Here is an 18,698-nt window from a genome sequence, read left to right as displayed (position 1 = left end):
CAGTAAAAGTTTGTAACACAAGATTATTACCATAGTTTCAAAAGTAATGATAATTCCTTAATATAATCAAATACCATTTAGTTGTTTAAATTTCTATGAGTGCCCTATAATTATTTTTATTTTTAAATATTTGGTTTATTTAACCATGATTCACACATTCACATTCAACCTAAATACTTTGGCTAATGGTCACTGAAAGTGGCTCTCTTTTCTTTGGCAAGACAAAGAAAGTGGATGAACAATTTATTCAGTGAATTTAGGCTGTGGTCAATCAACCTAAATTAAGAAAACTAACAAAAAACACGTAGTTTTCCAATTCAAATTTTCAGATGATTGACCTTACTCTTCATATTTTGATTTTATAGTCTTGGAGGTAAGAAATTGATCATTTCTTCCCTTCCTCCCTCCAGATTCCAACTATGTCAGCTGTTTGTGGATATACCAAGTATCTGAATCAATTTATCCCTGCCCTTTGAATATTAAAAACAGTGGGAAACCATAATAATTATTCATTTTATAATATTTTTATTCATATACTTGGTTTATGAGAAAATATATGATATCAAATAAAGAATTCATAAAACTAATAAATACTTGTTGAAGTTTATTGGATATTTATCATGTGCTGGGCATTGTACTGGCTGCTAGGTGAACATAAGATACAGTAACCACCCTCCTGGAATTTAAATAGGTGCATAGGCTACTTACAGTGGTAAGCTTTTATTTTGGTTTTTGGGAGAAAAGAAGGATGAAGAACACATTATGGAAACAAAAACATTATGCTGCAGTCAGGGAATTCATGATCTAAAAGATAAGCTAGGTGAGCAAATAATAAGTCCAAAATAAAGCCAAGTTTATTTCCACTTAAAAATTATTCCTCAGGGGCTAGGGATTTAGCTCAGTGATAGAGCCTTACCTAGCATGTGTAAAACCCTGAGTTCAATCCCTAATACCATAAACAAACAAACAAAAAACAAAATGCAGGGCTTTCTACATGCTCAGAAAAACAGTATATGAGAGTCTTTACAGCTAAGCTGGAACTAAAACTAATATGCAAAAAATTGTGTTAATTAAATCAAAACACCTATAGTGTTGAAGAAGACATTGAGGTTAAATATTTATCTGTATATTTTGAATATTATTTTTATAAAATTTATAAAATTAATATTTCTAAATAAATTCTTTTGCATATATAAATTTTCTGTTCATCTGAAAATATTTCAGTATATATCTCTTTTTTCCCCTGGTATATATCTCTGAAAGGATAAATGTATAATGACATTTATCCACCATTATAGTATCATACACAGCATTTTCATTCCCTAAAAATCTGTGTTTACCTATTTATCCCTCCCTCCCCTCTAATCTACCTGATGACCATTGATCTTTTTACTGTCTCCATTGTTTTTCCTCTTCCACAATGTTATATAGTTGGAATTATACAGTATATAACCTTTTTTTTCAATTGGTTTCTTAGTAATATACATTTAAGGTTCCTCTACGTCTTTTTATGGCTTAATGGTTCATTTTCTTTTAGTACTGATTAATATTCCATTATTTAGATATACCATAGTTTATTTATCTATTCACCTATTGAAGGGACATCTCAGTTACTTCTAAGTTTTCACAATTATGAATAAAAACTGTGTTCAGGTGTTTGTGTAGACATAGGTTTTTTATTATTTTGAGTAAATACCAAGCAGCACAATTGCTAAATCATATAGTAAGAATATCTTTAGTTTTGTAAGAGCATTTTGCTCTTCCATCAGCAATAAATGAGAGTTCTTATTGTTTTACATTCTCTTCAGCATTTGGCATCCTGGATTTTGGCCATCCTAATAAGTGTGTAGATAATTTTTGTGTGTGTGTGGTGCTGGAGATCAAACCCAGGTCTTCTGCATGCTAGGCAAGTGTTCTACCACTGAACCACATCCCCAGCCCTATGTAGATAATTTTTTAGAAAGCTTTTAGTTAGTTGTTTGAATCAGGATCCAAATAAAGCCTACACATAGCAATTGATTCATTGCTTCTTTTAATTGTTTCTTTTAAAACTGATTCCTTTTAGTAGAGAATGCTATTTTAAGAGACTGCAGTCTAAGCCAGGCATGGTGACTCATACCTATAATGCCTCATAAAACTGAGGCGGGAGGATCTCAAGTTCAAGTCCAGCCTGGACAATTCAGTGAGAACCTATCTCATAATTTAAAAAATTTAAAAAGAACTGGGATATTGCTCAGTGGTAGAGTGCTTCTGGGTTCAATTTGAAAAAATAGATATATAATTTAGGTACTAACGATACTCATTCCTACTGGTTGATTGGTTGTGTTCCTATAGTGTTGTTTTCCATGGAACTCTGTTTTATAGTATTTTCAGTAAGTTGATATTTGAATTTAGAGGATTAATCAGATTCACGGACAATAACTTAAGATTACATCATGGATTTTCTCTCTTGAGACATTAGCAGCCATTGAAAAATCTATGTAGGTCATTAGAGATTGCAAAATGGTGATGTTATATCAATATATCTATATCTATATCTATCTATATATATATTTTAAATCATTCCTTTTTCACTTATTGACTTTTGCCATCTATGATATGGTATAATTTATGTAGAAAATCCCAGATAAATGATCCTTTTGTGTGCACACATGTGCAGGGGTTAAACCTATGGCTTTGCATGAGCTAGGCAAATGCTCTACTGCTGAGCTATATCCTGAGCCCTTTGTTTAATTTTTAAAGTGACATTATAAACTCATGGATCTTAACATATTTGATATATACAATCTGTGGCTATTGATGTTCAATTTTTAAAAACATATTTTTAGTTGTAGTTGGACACAATACCTTTATTTTACTTATTTATTTTTATGTGGTGCTGAGGATCGAACCCAGCACCATGGTTGGCTAGCATTCTACCGCTGAGCCAAAACCCCAGCCCCTTGATGTTCAATTTTTCCAGTATTTGACAAGGGTTCTCTTTAGATTGGCTTCACAGCTCTTTTGACATGACCCCAGGTGGTCTTTGAGTGCTTTTTAAAACTATTTATTATGACAAGATGTTTTAGACCATCTAAAGTCATTTCCTGACTCAGAACTGTGATCAGCCATTTATCCAAGGAGCTCTGATTCCTTTTAGTAGAAAATTGTATTTTAAGAGACCACAGTCCAAGTGCTAATGATACTCATTACTAGTTCATCATATGTGCTAGACTTTTTGAAGGGATAGAGCTAAAAAGAAATAAACTTATTAACTTAAAAACATTTAAGAATAACCAGGCATGGTAGCCAATGCCTGTAAGTAATCCCAGTGTCTTAGGAGGCTAAAGCAGGAGGATTGCAAGTTTGAGGCCAGCCTGGGCAACTTAGTGAGACCCTGTCTCAAATAAATGATAAAAATCCCTATACTGAAAAAAATTTTTTAAAAGACTGAAATGTACCTCAGCGGTAGATTGTTTGCCTAGCACATGAAAAGCCTTGGATTGAATCCCCCTTTTGGGGAACATGTACAAAGTAGTAACATTGGAATAGTAATCTGGAAATTTGAACAAGATCTGGAAGAAAGGTAAGGACTAGTGTGCTAAAAATTTTAGAGTAAGGGCATATTAGATAACCAGATCTCATACAGTTTGAGCAAAGGTATGAAGGTGGGAATATGCACAGTGCTCTTGGGATCAGTCAGCCTGGCCAAATCACAGATTTGAGAAGGAAAATAGATTGGTTTCCATATCAGTTAAGAGTTTTTTGGAAGCAATTCAGGATTTAATAAGGTAGGTGCTATTTTATTTTTTTAACAAAGATTTACTGAACACCTACTATGTGAAAAAGCTGTGTTACATGCTGGAATAAAATGTTGAGGAAGATAGTTCCTCCCTATAGGAGCAAAAAGAAACATTTCATTACTAAAGAGAATTGTGGTATACTATGAGGACATATAGATGGGGGACTTAACTTAGTTTAGAATTGGGGATAAGTTAGGGACATCTTCCAAGGAAGTGCATATATGATGAGATCTAATAGATGATGACTATGTATTAGCTGCCCATGGTGGGTTGGGAACAACAGGGAGAGAATGGTAGGAATGGTAATTCCAGGCAGAGAAAATAGCCCTCAGGGAAGAAGGTGGGTGTGATTCCAGCACCCCCCAAAAAAACTCTTTCTATGATCTAAAGGACTAAAGAGTGTAGGGTAGAATGAATGAGAAATGAGAGAAAATTTGAGAAAAATTGCAAATAGGGACTTGATAATAAAAGGGAACTAATTCCCTGAAGGCATATGGTAGACATTAAATACATGTAGAATAGATGAATAAATAAGTTTGAAATTTCTAACAAGAACTAAGAAATGATGGTACCTGGGTAGGAATAAATACATCACGACAGGGTACTACTTTTGTGTTTTATCTTTTTTTAAAAAATTTTTATTTGTAATACTGGGGATTGAACCCAGTGCCTCGTGTATGCCAAACAAGTACTCTATCACTGAGCCATATCCCCATCCCAAGGGTACTACTTTTTAAAATTTTTTTTTTAGCTGTAGTTGGACACAATACCTTTATATTATTTATTTTTTTATGTGGTGCTAAGGATTGAACCCAGCACCTGGCACATGCTAGGCGAGCGCTCGACCGCTGAGCCACAACCCCAGCTTCCCCAAGGATACTACTTTTGAAAGGAAGGTTTGTTTGCTTTTAGATACATAGATTTTGAATTGCAGCATCCCAGTGCCTCATCAAGTCCTGAGCAACACAATTTAAGGCTGTGGTTGAAATTGTAAAACTCAAGGAAGAGAAACAAAGAGAAAAGAACTCTTCCTTGGAGCATAAGATGGTGACATATGCCTGTAATCCCATCATCTTGGGAAATGGAGGCAGGATGATTGAAAGTTTGGGGCCAGTTTGGGCAACTTAGCAAGACCCTGTCTCAACATTTAAAAAATAAATAAATAAAAGAGCTGGGAGTATATAGCTCAGTGGCAGAGCACACCTAGGTTCAATCCTCAGTATGGTCAATAAAAAGGAGGGGCTGGGATTGTGGCTCAGCGGTAGAGCACTTACCTAGCATGTGTGAGGCCCTGGGTTGAATCCTCAGCACCACATGAAAAATAAATAAATAAAATAAAAGGTATTGTGTCCAACTACAACTAAAAAATAAATATTTTTTTTTTTTTAAAAAGGAGAGCTCTTCCTTGGAAATTAAGGTTAGAGGAAGAAGAAGATGAGCCTTTGCATGAGACAGAGAAAGCCTGATCAGGAGCAAGGAGGAGAATTTCAAGGACAGTGTAGCAAACATTCAAATGTTGCAGAAAGGTCAAGGAGACCAGTTTGCACCAAAAGAGACAATATACTTGACAGCATTTGCAAAATGCCAAATCATTATATAGATGCATAGGTGGAGTAGGGTGGTGGAAAAGACACGAGATCTGCAGTCACAAGACCTGGGCTCAGTTCTAGCTCTACCTTTTATCATATTCATGACCTTCAGTCAAAATTATTTAGTGTTCTCTGAGTCTCAGGATGCTTATTTATAAAATGAGAAAAAGAGTGGCTGCCATATTTGCATCTCAAAACTACTGTGAAGTTCAAATTTAAATATTTATGTAAACCACAAGCTCCCCACTCATAATCTCAAAAGGGTCTGGGCTCAAGATACTTTAGTGTTTGAATGAATATATGTGTAGTACTATGACTATTTTTTGTGTTTGTGTTTCAACAGAGACCAGATGAAGAAGCTGTTGTAGATCAGGGTGGGACCAGTACAGTTCTCAACATTCACTATGAGAAAGAAGAACTGGAAGGTAAGAGCTGCTGCTCTTGTTTAATAAGGGAAATTGGCAAGAGGCAGCCTGATGCAGGAAGAACAGACCTGGCTTTCCCTCAGGAGACCTAGGTTTGAGTACTAACTATTTCTCATGCTATAAGACCCTGAGGAAAAATCACTTAATTTATTTTAGCCTCAATGTACTCATCTGTTAAATAAAAGCATAGCTAATAATCCCATCCCATCTGGATAGGGATATCCTTAGGAGTTGACAGCATATGATACAGTGTCTTAAGTGCTGTAAGGTTCAATCTAAATACTAATAAATAATCTATTCCTTGAGAATGTGAAGTATTCAGTTCAGAGTTCAATTATTTGATTCTTGACAAATTCCTGGAAGTATGAGTACATAGAAATTTTTAAAAGAAAATAAAATACTCTTCGACCCTACTCTGTTCTTAGTTACTCTCCTTATATCAAAGAAGACATTTGGCATTTGTTTTTTAGGGATTGGCTAGCTTCACTTAGCATAATCTGCTCTAATGCCATCCATTTCCCTGTAAATTCTATGATTTTGTCATTTTTTAATGCAGAGTAATACTCCATTGTGTATAAATGCCACATTTTTTTTATCCATTCATCCATTGAAGGGCATCTAGGTTGGTTCCACAGTCTAGCTATTGTGAATTGTGCTGCTATGAACATCGATGTAGCAGTGTCCCTGTAGCATGCTCTTTTTAGGTCGTTAGGGAATAGACCGAGAAGGGGAATAGCTGGGTCAAATGGTGGCTCCATTCCCAGCTTTCCAAGAAATCTCCATACTGCTTTCCAAATTGGCTGCACCAATTTGCAGTCCCACCAGCAATGTACAAGTGTACCCTTTTCCCCACATCCTCGCCAGCACTTGTTGTTGTTTGACTTCATAATGGCTGCCAATCTAACTGGAGTGAGATGGTATCTTAGGGTGGTTTTGATTTGCATTTCTCTGACTGCTAGAGATGGTGAGCATTTTTTCATGTACTTGTTGATTGATTGTATGTCCTCCTCTGAGAAGTGTCTGTTCAGGTCCTTGGCCCATTTGTTGATTGGGTTGTTTGTTCTCTTATTGTCTAATTTTTTGAGTTCTTTGTATACTCTGGATATTAGGGCTCTATCTGAAGTGTGAGGAGTAAAGATTTGTTCCCAGGATGTAGGCTCTCTATTTACCTCTCTTATTGTATCTTTTGCTGAGAAAAAACTTTTTAGTTTGAGTAAGTCCCATTTGTTGATTCTAGTTATTAACTTTTGTGCTATGGGTGTCCTATTGAGGAATTTGGAGCCCGACCCCACCGTATGTAGTTCGTAGCCAACTTTTTCTTCTATCAGACGGCGTGTCTCTGATTTGATATCAAGCTCCGATTAACATTAAACAGGGATGAGAGGTGGGAGGGAAAGGGAGAGAGAAGGGAAAAAGCATGGAAACGGAAGGAGACCCTCAGAGTTATACAAAAGTACATACAAGAGGAAGTGAGGGGAAGGGGAAAAATAATACAAGGGGGACAAACGAATGTCAGTAGAGGGGGCAGAGAGAGAAGAGGGGAGGGGAGGGGAGGGGAGGGGTGATAGTAGAGGATAGGAAAGGCAGCAGAATACAACAGACACTAGTATGGCAATATGTAAATCAATGGATGTGTAACTGATGTGATTCTGCAATCTGTATATGGGGTAAAAATGGGAGCTCATAACCCACTTGAATCAAATTGTGAAATATGATATATCAAGAACTATGTAATGTTTTGAACAGCCAACAATAAAAAATTAAAAAAAAAAAAATTAGCATATGCAAGCCATTTGGGTAATCCCTGTCTGTATATATGGAACCCAAATAGATGTACTCAGCAGGGTTAGCTTACCGACTGTCTTAAATCATTATTTGGTCTGATTAATTAGGTGACAATTGGTTTCAAATCACATTAAATTATGCATGAATGTAAAAGAAGTTGATTTAAGTATCTCACCTACCTAAGACGTGGTCACATTCTAGGGACCATACAAATTTTTAATTAAGCCTATAAAAGTAAAAGAAATCAAGATATGGAAAAATATAAACAAAAATGCACAATAAAATTTTGAGAATTTAAAAAAAAAAAAAAAAGAAAATAAAATACAAATAGTTTTTAAAACTCAATTTGGCTATAAAACCCTTTTTTTAAACCCCATTCACAATATTTGCTTTTCCTATTCTAACTATACCCATTTCTACTTGATGTTTCACCTAAACAAGAAAAGAGAAAACAGGAACATACCTGTGACATACTCTCTAGGAGTTCATAGCTCAAAGTTATATAAAAACCTCAGTTGAAAAACTCAACTGACGGGGCTGGGGTCGTGGTTCAGTGGTAGAGCGCTTGCCTAGCATGTGTGAGGCACTGGGTTTGATTCTCAGCACCACATAAAAATAAATAAAATAAAGGTCCATTGACAATAAAAAATGTATAAAAAAATTAAACCCCAACTGACTCAGAAGGAAGAAAAAGGCACTTTTGCTGACTGGCTCTAATTTACCTTATTAGGACTCTTCTTCCTTTCTCTTCTGTCCTCTCCAGCTCCCCACACATGACCGTCGCGATGTCCTAATGCTTTTCTTTTTTCCATGGAGCCTAGTTGGAACTTTGGCAATCATACGCACATTTAGCCATGATTCCTGATACGTAATGTTCAGTTTTGTTTAGAAGAATCTGTTTTATGTATTCCATAAGTATAGCTTTCTTAAGAAGTCACATTTGGCCCAAAAGTCTTTGTGAAGTATCTGCAGCATCCCCTGCACAGCTGAAAGCTATGATACAGCAACTTTCTGATGCCTTAGACAGCATGTGAAATGTTCTCTCTGTACTGCTTGTTCCTATGATGGGGTTTTTCATCAAAGTTGTGCAACCCTCAGAGAAAGCTTGTCCTTTGGATGGGGAGATAATGAAGGCTGACTCAGCCATGAGAACTTATGTGGGCGGCTCTATGGTGGTCAGTGGTGTTCAGGTATATCAAGGTCAGGTTTTTCAAGTTATTTTGACCATACAGATGAAAAGCCATTGTAGGTTTCAGCAAATGAGAGAAAGTAGGAGAGATAGGGGAAGGGTGTGGAGCGAGAGACGACTATTTATCGAATGCCCTTTAATTTTAGGCATCAGATTAAGCACTTTATGCAAGTTGTCTTTTGCATTTTCTTAGTACTCTAGAACAGGTATCATTATCCAAATTTCACATCTGGGAAAACTGCACCAGGGTCATCTAGTTTAATATCATTGGATAGAGTCCTGCTTCTTTCATTTTGGCACATTGCCTGCAAGGGAGGACAGTATCCAGCATTAAAGATCCAATTTCAGTTTTACTCTATCAGGTAGGTATGTTAATGTTGTGCGTGCCTCTTCTTCTTTGCTGATAATCCTGTTCTCTACCTTCTTATTACACCTTGGGGGACATGTTGCTATTTGTTTAGTTGTCCTCTAGCAAAGGAGGTAAGCATTTATGAATACTTTTGTCTACTTGGGAATAGAATTATAGAATTATAAACCTGGCAGGCATTTAGATCCTGAGGACTAGGCTTCATCCACAGAAGTCAGCTAAGTAATTGGCAGCAGGAACAGCATCTCCAAATGACATCATCTGTTCCTTCTACAATGCTCTATTTTGCTGTAAAGAAGGCCGCATATGATGACAGTGTTTCTAGAGGGTAGTGTATTGGGAAATGGTCCTTTATGCATAGACCTTTCTGAAAGCTAGGATCTTTTCTACGTAAGCATTTTTTTTTAAAAAAGCACTACAGGCAAATAGAGGACAAATGGTACCCACTCCCTAGGCTTGATATGGTTTGAGAGCAGCTCTGAAGAAGAGAGGGAGTTGGGATTTGCTGTAGGATTGGCCATACTGTGGGGGCCACCCTTGGCTCACTACTGAGTGCATTCTTCAGATTCAGTAAGGCTGAACTCAGGGTGGTGGTGTCTCTTGAAGAGATGGAATAAAATCAGTCCTCATTTGATGGAAGACAGAAATAAATTGTGTTGTGACTCAATAAGGACAGAAGAATAAAATTGACATTATTATTGCTGTGGGTAAATACGTGACTGCATGATCAATGTAATTCTGCAACCACTACACTCAGAAAAATGAGAATTATATCCCATCTGATTCAAATGTATGATATGTCAAGATCATTGTACTATCATGTGTAACTAAGTAAAACAAATTAAAAAATAATAATATACATGCTATGATACAAAGTTCTGGCTGCAGAGAAAGTTACAGATCTTCCTGTCCCTTTATTCAACACCTGCTACCTACATGACATAAACCATTCCCTAACCCCATTTTCAGAACAATTTCTGTGGGTCTTCTTGCACCAACTAATTCTATCAGTAAGAGAATATATACTATATCATGATGTTGCCGTGTGTGTGTGTGTGTATAATATATACATGTATTATATACCATATATACACACATATATATACACACACACACATATATATATTCAAAAGCAAACATTAGAACAGAGTTTCAGAGATAAATGCAAGAAGAGAAATATTCCATGATGTGCTTTATAGTCCCAGGGGAAAACAGGGCAGTTGCTTTAGTTAGAGGAATGTTTTTTCCATTTTTTTTTGGCAGGTCATTATTTTTGATTAAATACTAGATTTATAAATCCTGGAACAAGTTTAATGACTTTGTAAGTTTTAGCAGATATAAGAGCCATTTGATCACAATTATTACTTTTTTAAAAAAGGCTTACATCTGTTCTACACATAGGTTACCCCCTGTGATTTTGAGTCAACCTCTTAACCCAGAGGAGCAGAACATCCTTTAGTATATGCTAATGGTTCTCTGTGAATGTGGGGTAAACAGTGTGAGTGTACTGCATTATATATTGGTCACATGGTAATACCTATGGTTTCTATCCTGCTCCACAAGATTCAGTGCCAGCTTAATAATGCTTGTACTATATATGTGGATATATACTTATTTTTAAAAAATACACACTAAAGTTACATCTTTCTCATAAGTTTTGCTTAATTGGAATACTTTTTTGCACACAGATAGCCACAATAGACTAGTTTTGATACTGAGTAGGAAAAAGAATGAGGAATTAGATGGGAAGAAATGTTTTTTTTGTAAGTTGGTAGGTAGATGAAAGGGAAAAGACTGTGGGTAGAAGAGTAATTGAATGACCAATGAAGTGGCCACAGGATTAGTTTGGTAAAGGACTGCCAGAATCCAGTTAGATGGACTGAACTTTATTAGTGCTATATTTCTTCCTAATAATGTATTTGTCATCTTTGCTGCTAAATTTCATCCAGAAAATACAAATTCCTACTTCAGAATCCCCAGCCTAGAAACTGATATCAAATTTTCCAACAACCATTTGGTCCTTCTTAGCTGTGACCCCTGTTGAGCTTGTTTTCATTTCTGCCCTTCTCTCTAAAGGTTTTTCTAGAGGTAGGCAGAAGGTCTTCCTTTCTCAAGATTTTTGTCTTACTTGCTCCAGAAACTTGCTCCCATTATACTCAGACTCACAGAGTGGGAATTTAGATATCAAGCAAAGCCATATATGAATTAGTCAGCAAACATTTACTGAGTGCCTTCTGTGATCCTTCTCTGAAGAGATAAGTAGAGATAGTTAGAACAATTGAACCATTGTGTTATCTCTAAAGAGTGATCTGGCCTGAACCTTTCCTAGAAATTGAATATTAGAATCTGGACTCACCATCATCTGGACAAGATGTAGGAAGTCAATAAGGAGATCTACTCTTTTTGTTTTTACTAATAGTTACAGTGAGCTAATTAACAAACAAAATGTGATCTAATAACATTGATTCTAATACCTAATCACTGCCTTCTCAATTTCTCTTTAGAATATAATTAACATTAAATAATACTAGCAACATTCCAGTGTAAGCCTAGTGGAAGTATTTGGAATGTGCTCAATGAGAAGTGGGGGTCATAGCCTGACTTTTGGGGGCATTTTGAGGAAAGAGGAAGCCCATGGTTGAGGTGGATGAAATGAAAGACTGAATTTCATCCCTCAGTGAGGTGGTTCTTTTCCCAAGTCCAGCTGTACCTACAGGAGCCAAACTTTTCAACACCAACATCACCAATTTAAGGGCCATTTGAAGTGGTTTTCTGGGATCTAATTATGTTTTTTGTGGCCTATGGATTTACAATTTGCTCCTGCCAGTCTTTCTGTCCTCTTTGAAATCCTTTCCTTCCTTTTTCTACCTTGCTCTGGCATTACTGGATGTCATTTTACCTTGGAACCAGCCCTGCACATTCTAGCTTAGGGCATGTGCACTTGATCTTCCCTTTCCCTAAAATAATCCTCTCCCAAGTTTTCTTTTGGCTTTACTATCTCATTATCATGACTTTCCCTCTAATCATCTTAGCTAAGGTCTTGCTTCTTGCCAGGCATTGTTGAACATGCCTGTTATCCCAGTTTCTCAGGAGGCTGAGGCAGGAGGATTGCAAGTTCAAGGCCAGCCTGGTTAACTTAGCAAGGCCCTAAGCAACTTAGTGAGACCCTATCTCAAAAAAAAAAAAAAAAAAAAAAAAAAAAAAAGAACTGTGGATATAGCTTAGTGGTAAAGCTTCCTTTGGTTCAATCACTAATACCAATAATAAATAAATAAATAGTCTTTCTCCTCCATTCTACCCCCTATTACAGACACTTTGGCACTTTACCTTTGATTTTCAATTATTAATATTTGAAGTAACACCTTTTTATTTTTGTGATGTCTGTCTCCCTCAACTAGAAATACATCCTGAAGACTGTGCCATTCACAACTGTATCCCCTGCCTTTGGGACAGGATTAGATGACTCTAGTCTCCTGTTAATGTTACCTGGATTGATCTCAGTGGTGTACCATAAGGACTTCATTGGTATACTATAGTGGAATATTATTAATTAACAGATGATCTTCAACTTAATCATTTTCATATTTTATACCCTTTATATTTTATAATGTCAGAGGTCTAGAATCCCGATTCTTAGCAGCTGATCTCCTTTGGCTCTATATTTTTCTCTTTGTGGTACAGGGGTTGAATCCAGGGGTGCTCCATCGATGATCTATATCCCCAGCCTTTTTATTTGTTTATTTTGAGACAGGGTCTTACTAAGTTACTGAGGTTGGCCTTGAACTTGTGATTCTATTATCTTAAGCCTCCTGAGTAGCTGGTATTGCAGTTGTGTGCCAACATTCCTGACTCTCTTTTTCTCTTTCTATGAAGTTGTAAGATGGCCACATTATATTTAGAGATCTATCAGTCAAAAATGTGCTGAGATGTGTATGAGGCAACCTAAGACTATTCTTAGACTGGAGGAGGGTAAAGGTGCAGTTCTATCAGATGCTAAACATTTTATCCTCCTGCCTCTCCACAGTCTAACAAGTCTCTGACCATTTCTCATTTAGTTCTCATTGTTTCTGTTCAATTTTTCTTTATCACTTTGGAATTTAGAAAATAGGAAAGACAAAGAAAGGAGGGGGGAATAGACAAAGGGATATTAGAGCAGTACCCAAGACACTTTATCACCACTTGGAAGTGGGGCGTGCTAACAAGGAAGCTGAGTGCAGTTTTAGGAAATCCCAGTACTGGGGAAAAATGTATAGTTGGCAACTCTTCTCCTAAAGTCTGCCTTTCTGGGAAGTCTTCCTGATTAAGCTTTCCATTCTCAGGTTGCTAAGGATCTTCTCAATCCCCCATGCTCTGGTTAGTGCGTCATCTACCCTAAACACCCTTACTTTAGTTACAGGTTCCTTTTGTAGCATCTTTCAGATCAGAGACCCTCTTAGGTCAAATGGTATAGTCCTGAGGGAGTCCTAAGGGTTTATACTCCTAGGGGAGGCCCTTAGAAGACATTCCATTTGCTGAATGTTTGTGGAGCACTGACAATGTGTAAGACCCTGTGCTAGGGATTCTGAGAGTCTGTCCTAGGACCTTGAGGAGCTTGTAGATGAATAGTGAGGAGATAAGACACCTGCTAGACTTTAATGCAAGGCAGAAAATAAGTGTATAAGAAAAGTGCTAACCAAGGGATCTGAGTATTTAGAGAAAGGAGACAGCACATCTGATCAGGGAAATCAGAAATAATACTAAGAAGGAAGGTGCATTTGCAATGAATCTTGCATGAGAGAACCAACTCAGTGCCCAGAAAGCATTGGCACATTTGTAGAATAACAATTTGGTTCAGGTAGAGAAGAACTGTATGAGAAGGTAGTACATGGAGGATTTGCCTTTTATGTCTCTTGAGCTGATCTCTTGGAGGTCTTCTTTTTTCACATTGAATGTATAACTTATCCTAACAGAAGAAAATACTAGAAAGGAGGCTGAGGATTCATCATGAAGAATCGTGAATTCAAAAAGATGAGCTGTGATCAGAGATGTGACCAGGAGGATTAGTTTGTAAGGTTAAATTAGTATGAGAGGCAGGAAGGAGGCCCCCTGCTTTGTTAACTTCTATGGAACATGGAACAAGGAATTGGTGAGGAAAGAGTTAGGTCGGTGAGTTCTTGAAAATGGTTTGATGGAAAAGGAAGGAAAAGTGGAAATTTGGGAGAAGTACTGCATTAGGAAGTTTTCCTTTTAAGATCAGGGAGGGGAGGGGGGATAGGAAGGGGATAGGAAAAGCAGCAGAATACAACAGACACTAGTATGGCAGTATATATAAACGTGGATGTATAACCAGTGTGATCCTGCAATCTGTACACATGGTAAAAATAAAAATTCATACCCCACTTGAATCAAATGTATGAAATATGATATGTCAAGATCATTGTAATGTTTTGAGCAACCAAAAAAAAAAAAAAAAAGATCGTCAGAAACCTGTGGAAGGGATGGATAGAAAGGAGAGGCTGAGGATAGCTGAGGCACAGGGACTCCAGAGGGGTGGGCAGCAATGGGATTGAGAGCCTGACAAAGAGAAGAGCCAGACTGAGATGGAGAAAGTTCACATGAGAGGGCCTTGGTCTTCTGGGTAAAATATAAAGCAAAGTCACCTGATCAGACAGAGGGAATATGGATAAGGTTTCAGATTTGTAGAAATCAGGTAGAAATAAGGGGAAGACCAAGACTCTGTGTTTTGGGGGTGGGAGAAGCTCTGTAGCTAGTGATTCTGAGCTCCAGGTTTGGCAGGAAGGCTGATGAAGCCAGTAGGAGAATCAAAACAAAAAACAGGCTTATTGAAGGAATGAGGGAGTAGGGAGGAACTAGAGTGGAATGTTATTGGATCACTTATTTTCTCATGTTCCTCACTCTTTGTACAATATTTAATATTTCTCTTTAAACCCAGCATCATGCTCCTTATGATTTATAACTAGTCTTTTACTACTATTTTAGATTGTGTATTCTATAATTCAAGAAAAAAAATGCAAGCCTATCCTAGAATGTATTGGCTGATGTATTTTGATATTACATTACGCATTTACATGCATTATCTTATTTACTACTTATGACAAGCTTATGAGTCTAAATAGTAAGCTTTTAGTATTTCTTCTAAAAGACGAATCACAGAGAGATTAGATAACTAGTTCAAGGTGACATGGCTAGCAAATAATGAAATGGAGTCTTGGATCCAGGCAGGCTCTTTTGAGCCTTAATTGTGCTCTTAAACACTTTTCTAAACTACCTCCCTGCCAAGACTTGCCAGAATCATCATAAGCAAATTGTATTGCATTTTTAAAAGTTAGATTATCATTGTAATAATAATAACTTAAATCATATAGGCCTTTACAATTTGCAAGTCATATTCATGTGTCTTTTTTTACAGGGGTGGGGGAGTTCTAAGCATACACTCTACCACTGAGTTATATTATCAACCCCTAATGCACATTATTTCTTTTATCTTCCTAACATCCCTGTAAGGTTTGCAGCCACATACAGGACAGAAGAAGACACCTTCATCTCTGAGATTGCTATATCTGTAGTCCTGGAAGTCTTTGAAATTTTTTTTTTTTTATCAAAAACTGATTTTTTCTGTGTTCCTTTTGCTCTTAACTATGCTAGGCTCCTTTTACTAAAGGAGCTAATTCCACAGACCTTCTGCTTCTTTCCAGGTCACAGAACTCTGTATGTGGGGGTTCGGATGCCACTGGGCCGGCAGAGCCATCGGCACCACCGCACCCATGGCCAGAAGCACCGAAGACGAGGGCGGGGCAAAGGAGCCAGCCAGGGGGAGGAGGGCCTGGAAGCTCTAGCCCATGGTAACAACTTGGGGAGGGAGGGTGGGTATCCAGAAGGCTTGATGAGGCGAGGAGCATGTGAGGGACAGAAGTAGATGCACTTGATCCTCTAGACCTTTGGAACGGTTTTCAGAGCTTGCTTCCAAGTGGAAATCCTCTAAGAACCAAAAGTATCTTCATGAAAACTCAACAGTTTAGCAACTCCTCCCTAGTTTATACAATAACAGGTAAAATCCTTTGCTAGAGAGTTAACCATTCATTTTGATCAAATTTGTCATACTTTAGGGTTTTTATGGGATTTCTGTAAGTGGCCTTAGTTCATAAATTTTCCCTCTCATGAAACTACTTCCAGAGAATAGCTTTTTCTCTGAAAATAAAGGAAAATTTCTGATCTGTACTAGGGATCCTTTTCTATACATTCCTGAAGTTGTTAGATAAGGCAGAATGCTATTTTTGTTCTAGTTTTGAGGCTAGATGCAGACCTTTCTCTGTGATTGATTTCCTAGACACACCATCTCAGCGTGTTCAATTCATTCTTGGCACTGAGGAAGATGAGGAGCATGTACCTCATGAGCTATTCACAGAGCTGGATGAGATCTGTATGAAAGAGGGAGAAGATGCAGAGTGGAAGGAGACAGCCAGGTAAAGTCCTAAAATAACCTGGATCAAGATCTGCTTGGGCAGGCAAATGAGAATCCTGCTTGTCTTTTCTTTTTGGGAGAAGTGATAACTGACAATGAGGACTGATGTTCCAGAGTTTTCTATGAGGAATCTTAGTATTGGTCATTTTATGATGTCTCTGGTCATACCTGTTGCTTAGTGAACTTGAACATGGGATTGGTGACATACATATGTAACTTTCAGGGATTCCTCCATTTGTTTGATGGTCAGAGTAAGTTCATGGGCTCTCTTGATACTACAGGCCTTGTTTAGAAGATGCTGAACAGGGCCACCTTGGTTGTGACCTGGCTGAGCAGACAGCAAGCATAGGTTCAGACTTTGTCTGTGGGTAAACCATAGGGTCATTTGGGTTTTAATTCATTGACAGTCCCAGAATTTTTGAGACTTTAATTTCCTCTGGGACAATTTAATCTTACAGAGACCATTGAAATTATAACTAGCTCAATACTATATTTCCTGGAGTTGCTGTAGAGTGGTTCTGTTTGTCTGAGACTCAAGTCCCAGAAGAGTCCTCAGATTAACCAGGGTCATGTCTAGGCTCCTCTAGTAACTGGCCAGTGATCTTGACAGATGATACAAAGCCAACATGCCTGAACTTTGGGAGGCAAGGTGGGTAACTAGCAAAATGTAGCATCAGCTCTCATTGAAATAGCTGTTCCTGGATACCTGCTGTATCATGGACATTTTCTATGGATAGAGAGTGTTAAACAGGACAGTCAACCTGATATCAGGTGAAAAGGCAATTATTCTCCTGCCATTCTGTCTTTGTAGACTCCTAAAGGTCACATAGAACATAGAACTACTAAAGATCATACAGAACACTGATTAAAAAAAAATATTGATTTATTAATATGATTTGGCAGTTTTGTCCAAGAGATATAAACTAGATCTTTTTTTAATTGTTCAGGTAATGCATGCTTATTATAGAAAGAAAATAAAGATAAGCAAAAAGAAGAAAATGAAAATTATCTATAATCCCACTACCTTAGGAATAACAAAGAATATATTTGGTATCTTATACATGTATATAATTGTATTTTAAATTTTTTCTTTAAATAAAAACAAAATTAAACTATGGTCAATATTGCACTGTTACATTGACAGTGAAAAAAAAAATTGCTTTTTTCACCGAACAATGTATCCTAAACATATAGATCAGATTTTACAATGTTCAATATGACTATTCAGATGTTTTTCTCTCTTGAAAATTCTTCACTTTCTTTCTTTGGCATCTAGTTATTTGTAATGCTTTTAGGTGGCTGAAGTTTGAAGAAGATGTTGAGGATGGGGGAGAGCGCTGGAGCAAGCCTTATGTGGCAACCCTCTCATTGCACAGTCTCTTTGAGCTAAGGAGCTGCCTCATCAATGGAACTGTCCTTTTGGATATGCGTGCAAATAGCATAGAAGAAATTTCAGGTAAGGTTAGTGAAAAAGGAATGCTTGTGTATGCTTTAGAGGGAAGAATAGTGGTGGTGTGTCCTTAGGCAAGTCATAGCCTTCTTGACCTCCATGTACTCAGCAGGGGGAAGGGTTAGCTACTCTATTTCCCAGGCTTTTATGGGATTCAGATGACACAGCACTTAGTCTTACATTTGCTGGTTCATTTGACAAACATTTATTTTGTATATATTATACACTTCATAATGTGTGAGGCTAGGGTTATACAGGTAAGATTGTTTCTACCTTCAGGGAGCGCATCTTTTAGTCAGGTAGTGGCTATGGAATCAGCAATTAAAGTAAGTGCATCAACGAAGACATGCTTAAGAATAATTAGGTCAGTAGTAAATTGCCCCTGAGTTAAATGCTTAGTACCCTCCTCCAAAAGAATAATTAGAGAAAGAGGCAATGGGAGTTGTGCAGAGAAGAGGGAGTTAAAGAGAATCAAAGGTTTTAAAATATGGCATCTAGAAAAGATATGTAGGAAATCAAGCCATAGTATTCTCACATTTTCAGTAAGATGTGAAGGGGAGATCCATGTCTTATGGAGTTTTCCTGGTGTGATTGGATGTTAATTTACTATGTTTTGGTATCACAGTTGGAGAAACACCTAGGTATTCTC

General features: G+C 37.2%; 1 protein-coding gene across 1 annotated transcript in view; it reads left to right on the top strand.

The window, feature by feature from the left end:
* Positions 1-5,719: 5,719 nt before the first annotated feature.
* The window catches only part of Slc4a8 (solute carrier family 4 member 8), a 61,415-nt gene continuing 48,436 nt past the window's right edge, over positions 5,720-18,698 (top strand). Inside the window, exons 1-4 of the mRNA XM_027949766.3 lie at positions 5,720-5,796; positions 15,833-15,979; positions 16,465-16,600; positions 17,895-18,055. Coding sequence (XP_027805567.2) covers positions 15,862-15,979; positions 16,465-16,600; positions 17,895-18,055 — 415 coding nt within the window. The 5' untranslated portion in view covers positions 5,720-5,796; positions 15,833-15,861. The remainder of the gene's footprint in view (positions 5,797-15,832; positions 15,980-16,464; positions 16,601-17,894; positions 18,056-18,698) is intronic.

Source organism: Marmota flaviventris, chromosome 3 (genome assembly GCF_047511675.1).
Source record: "Marmota flaviventris isolate mMarFla1 chromosome 3, mMarFla1.hap1, whole genome shotgun sequence".
Lineage (NCBI taxonomy): Eukaryota > Metazoa > Chordata > Mammalia > Rodentia > Sciuridae > Marmota > Marmota flaviventris.
Note: the sequence above shows the minus strand (reverse complement) of the source record. Positions and strands in the feature narration are given on the sequence as shown.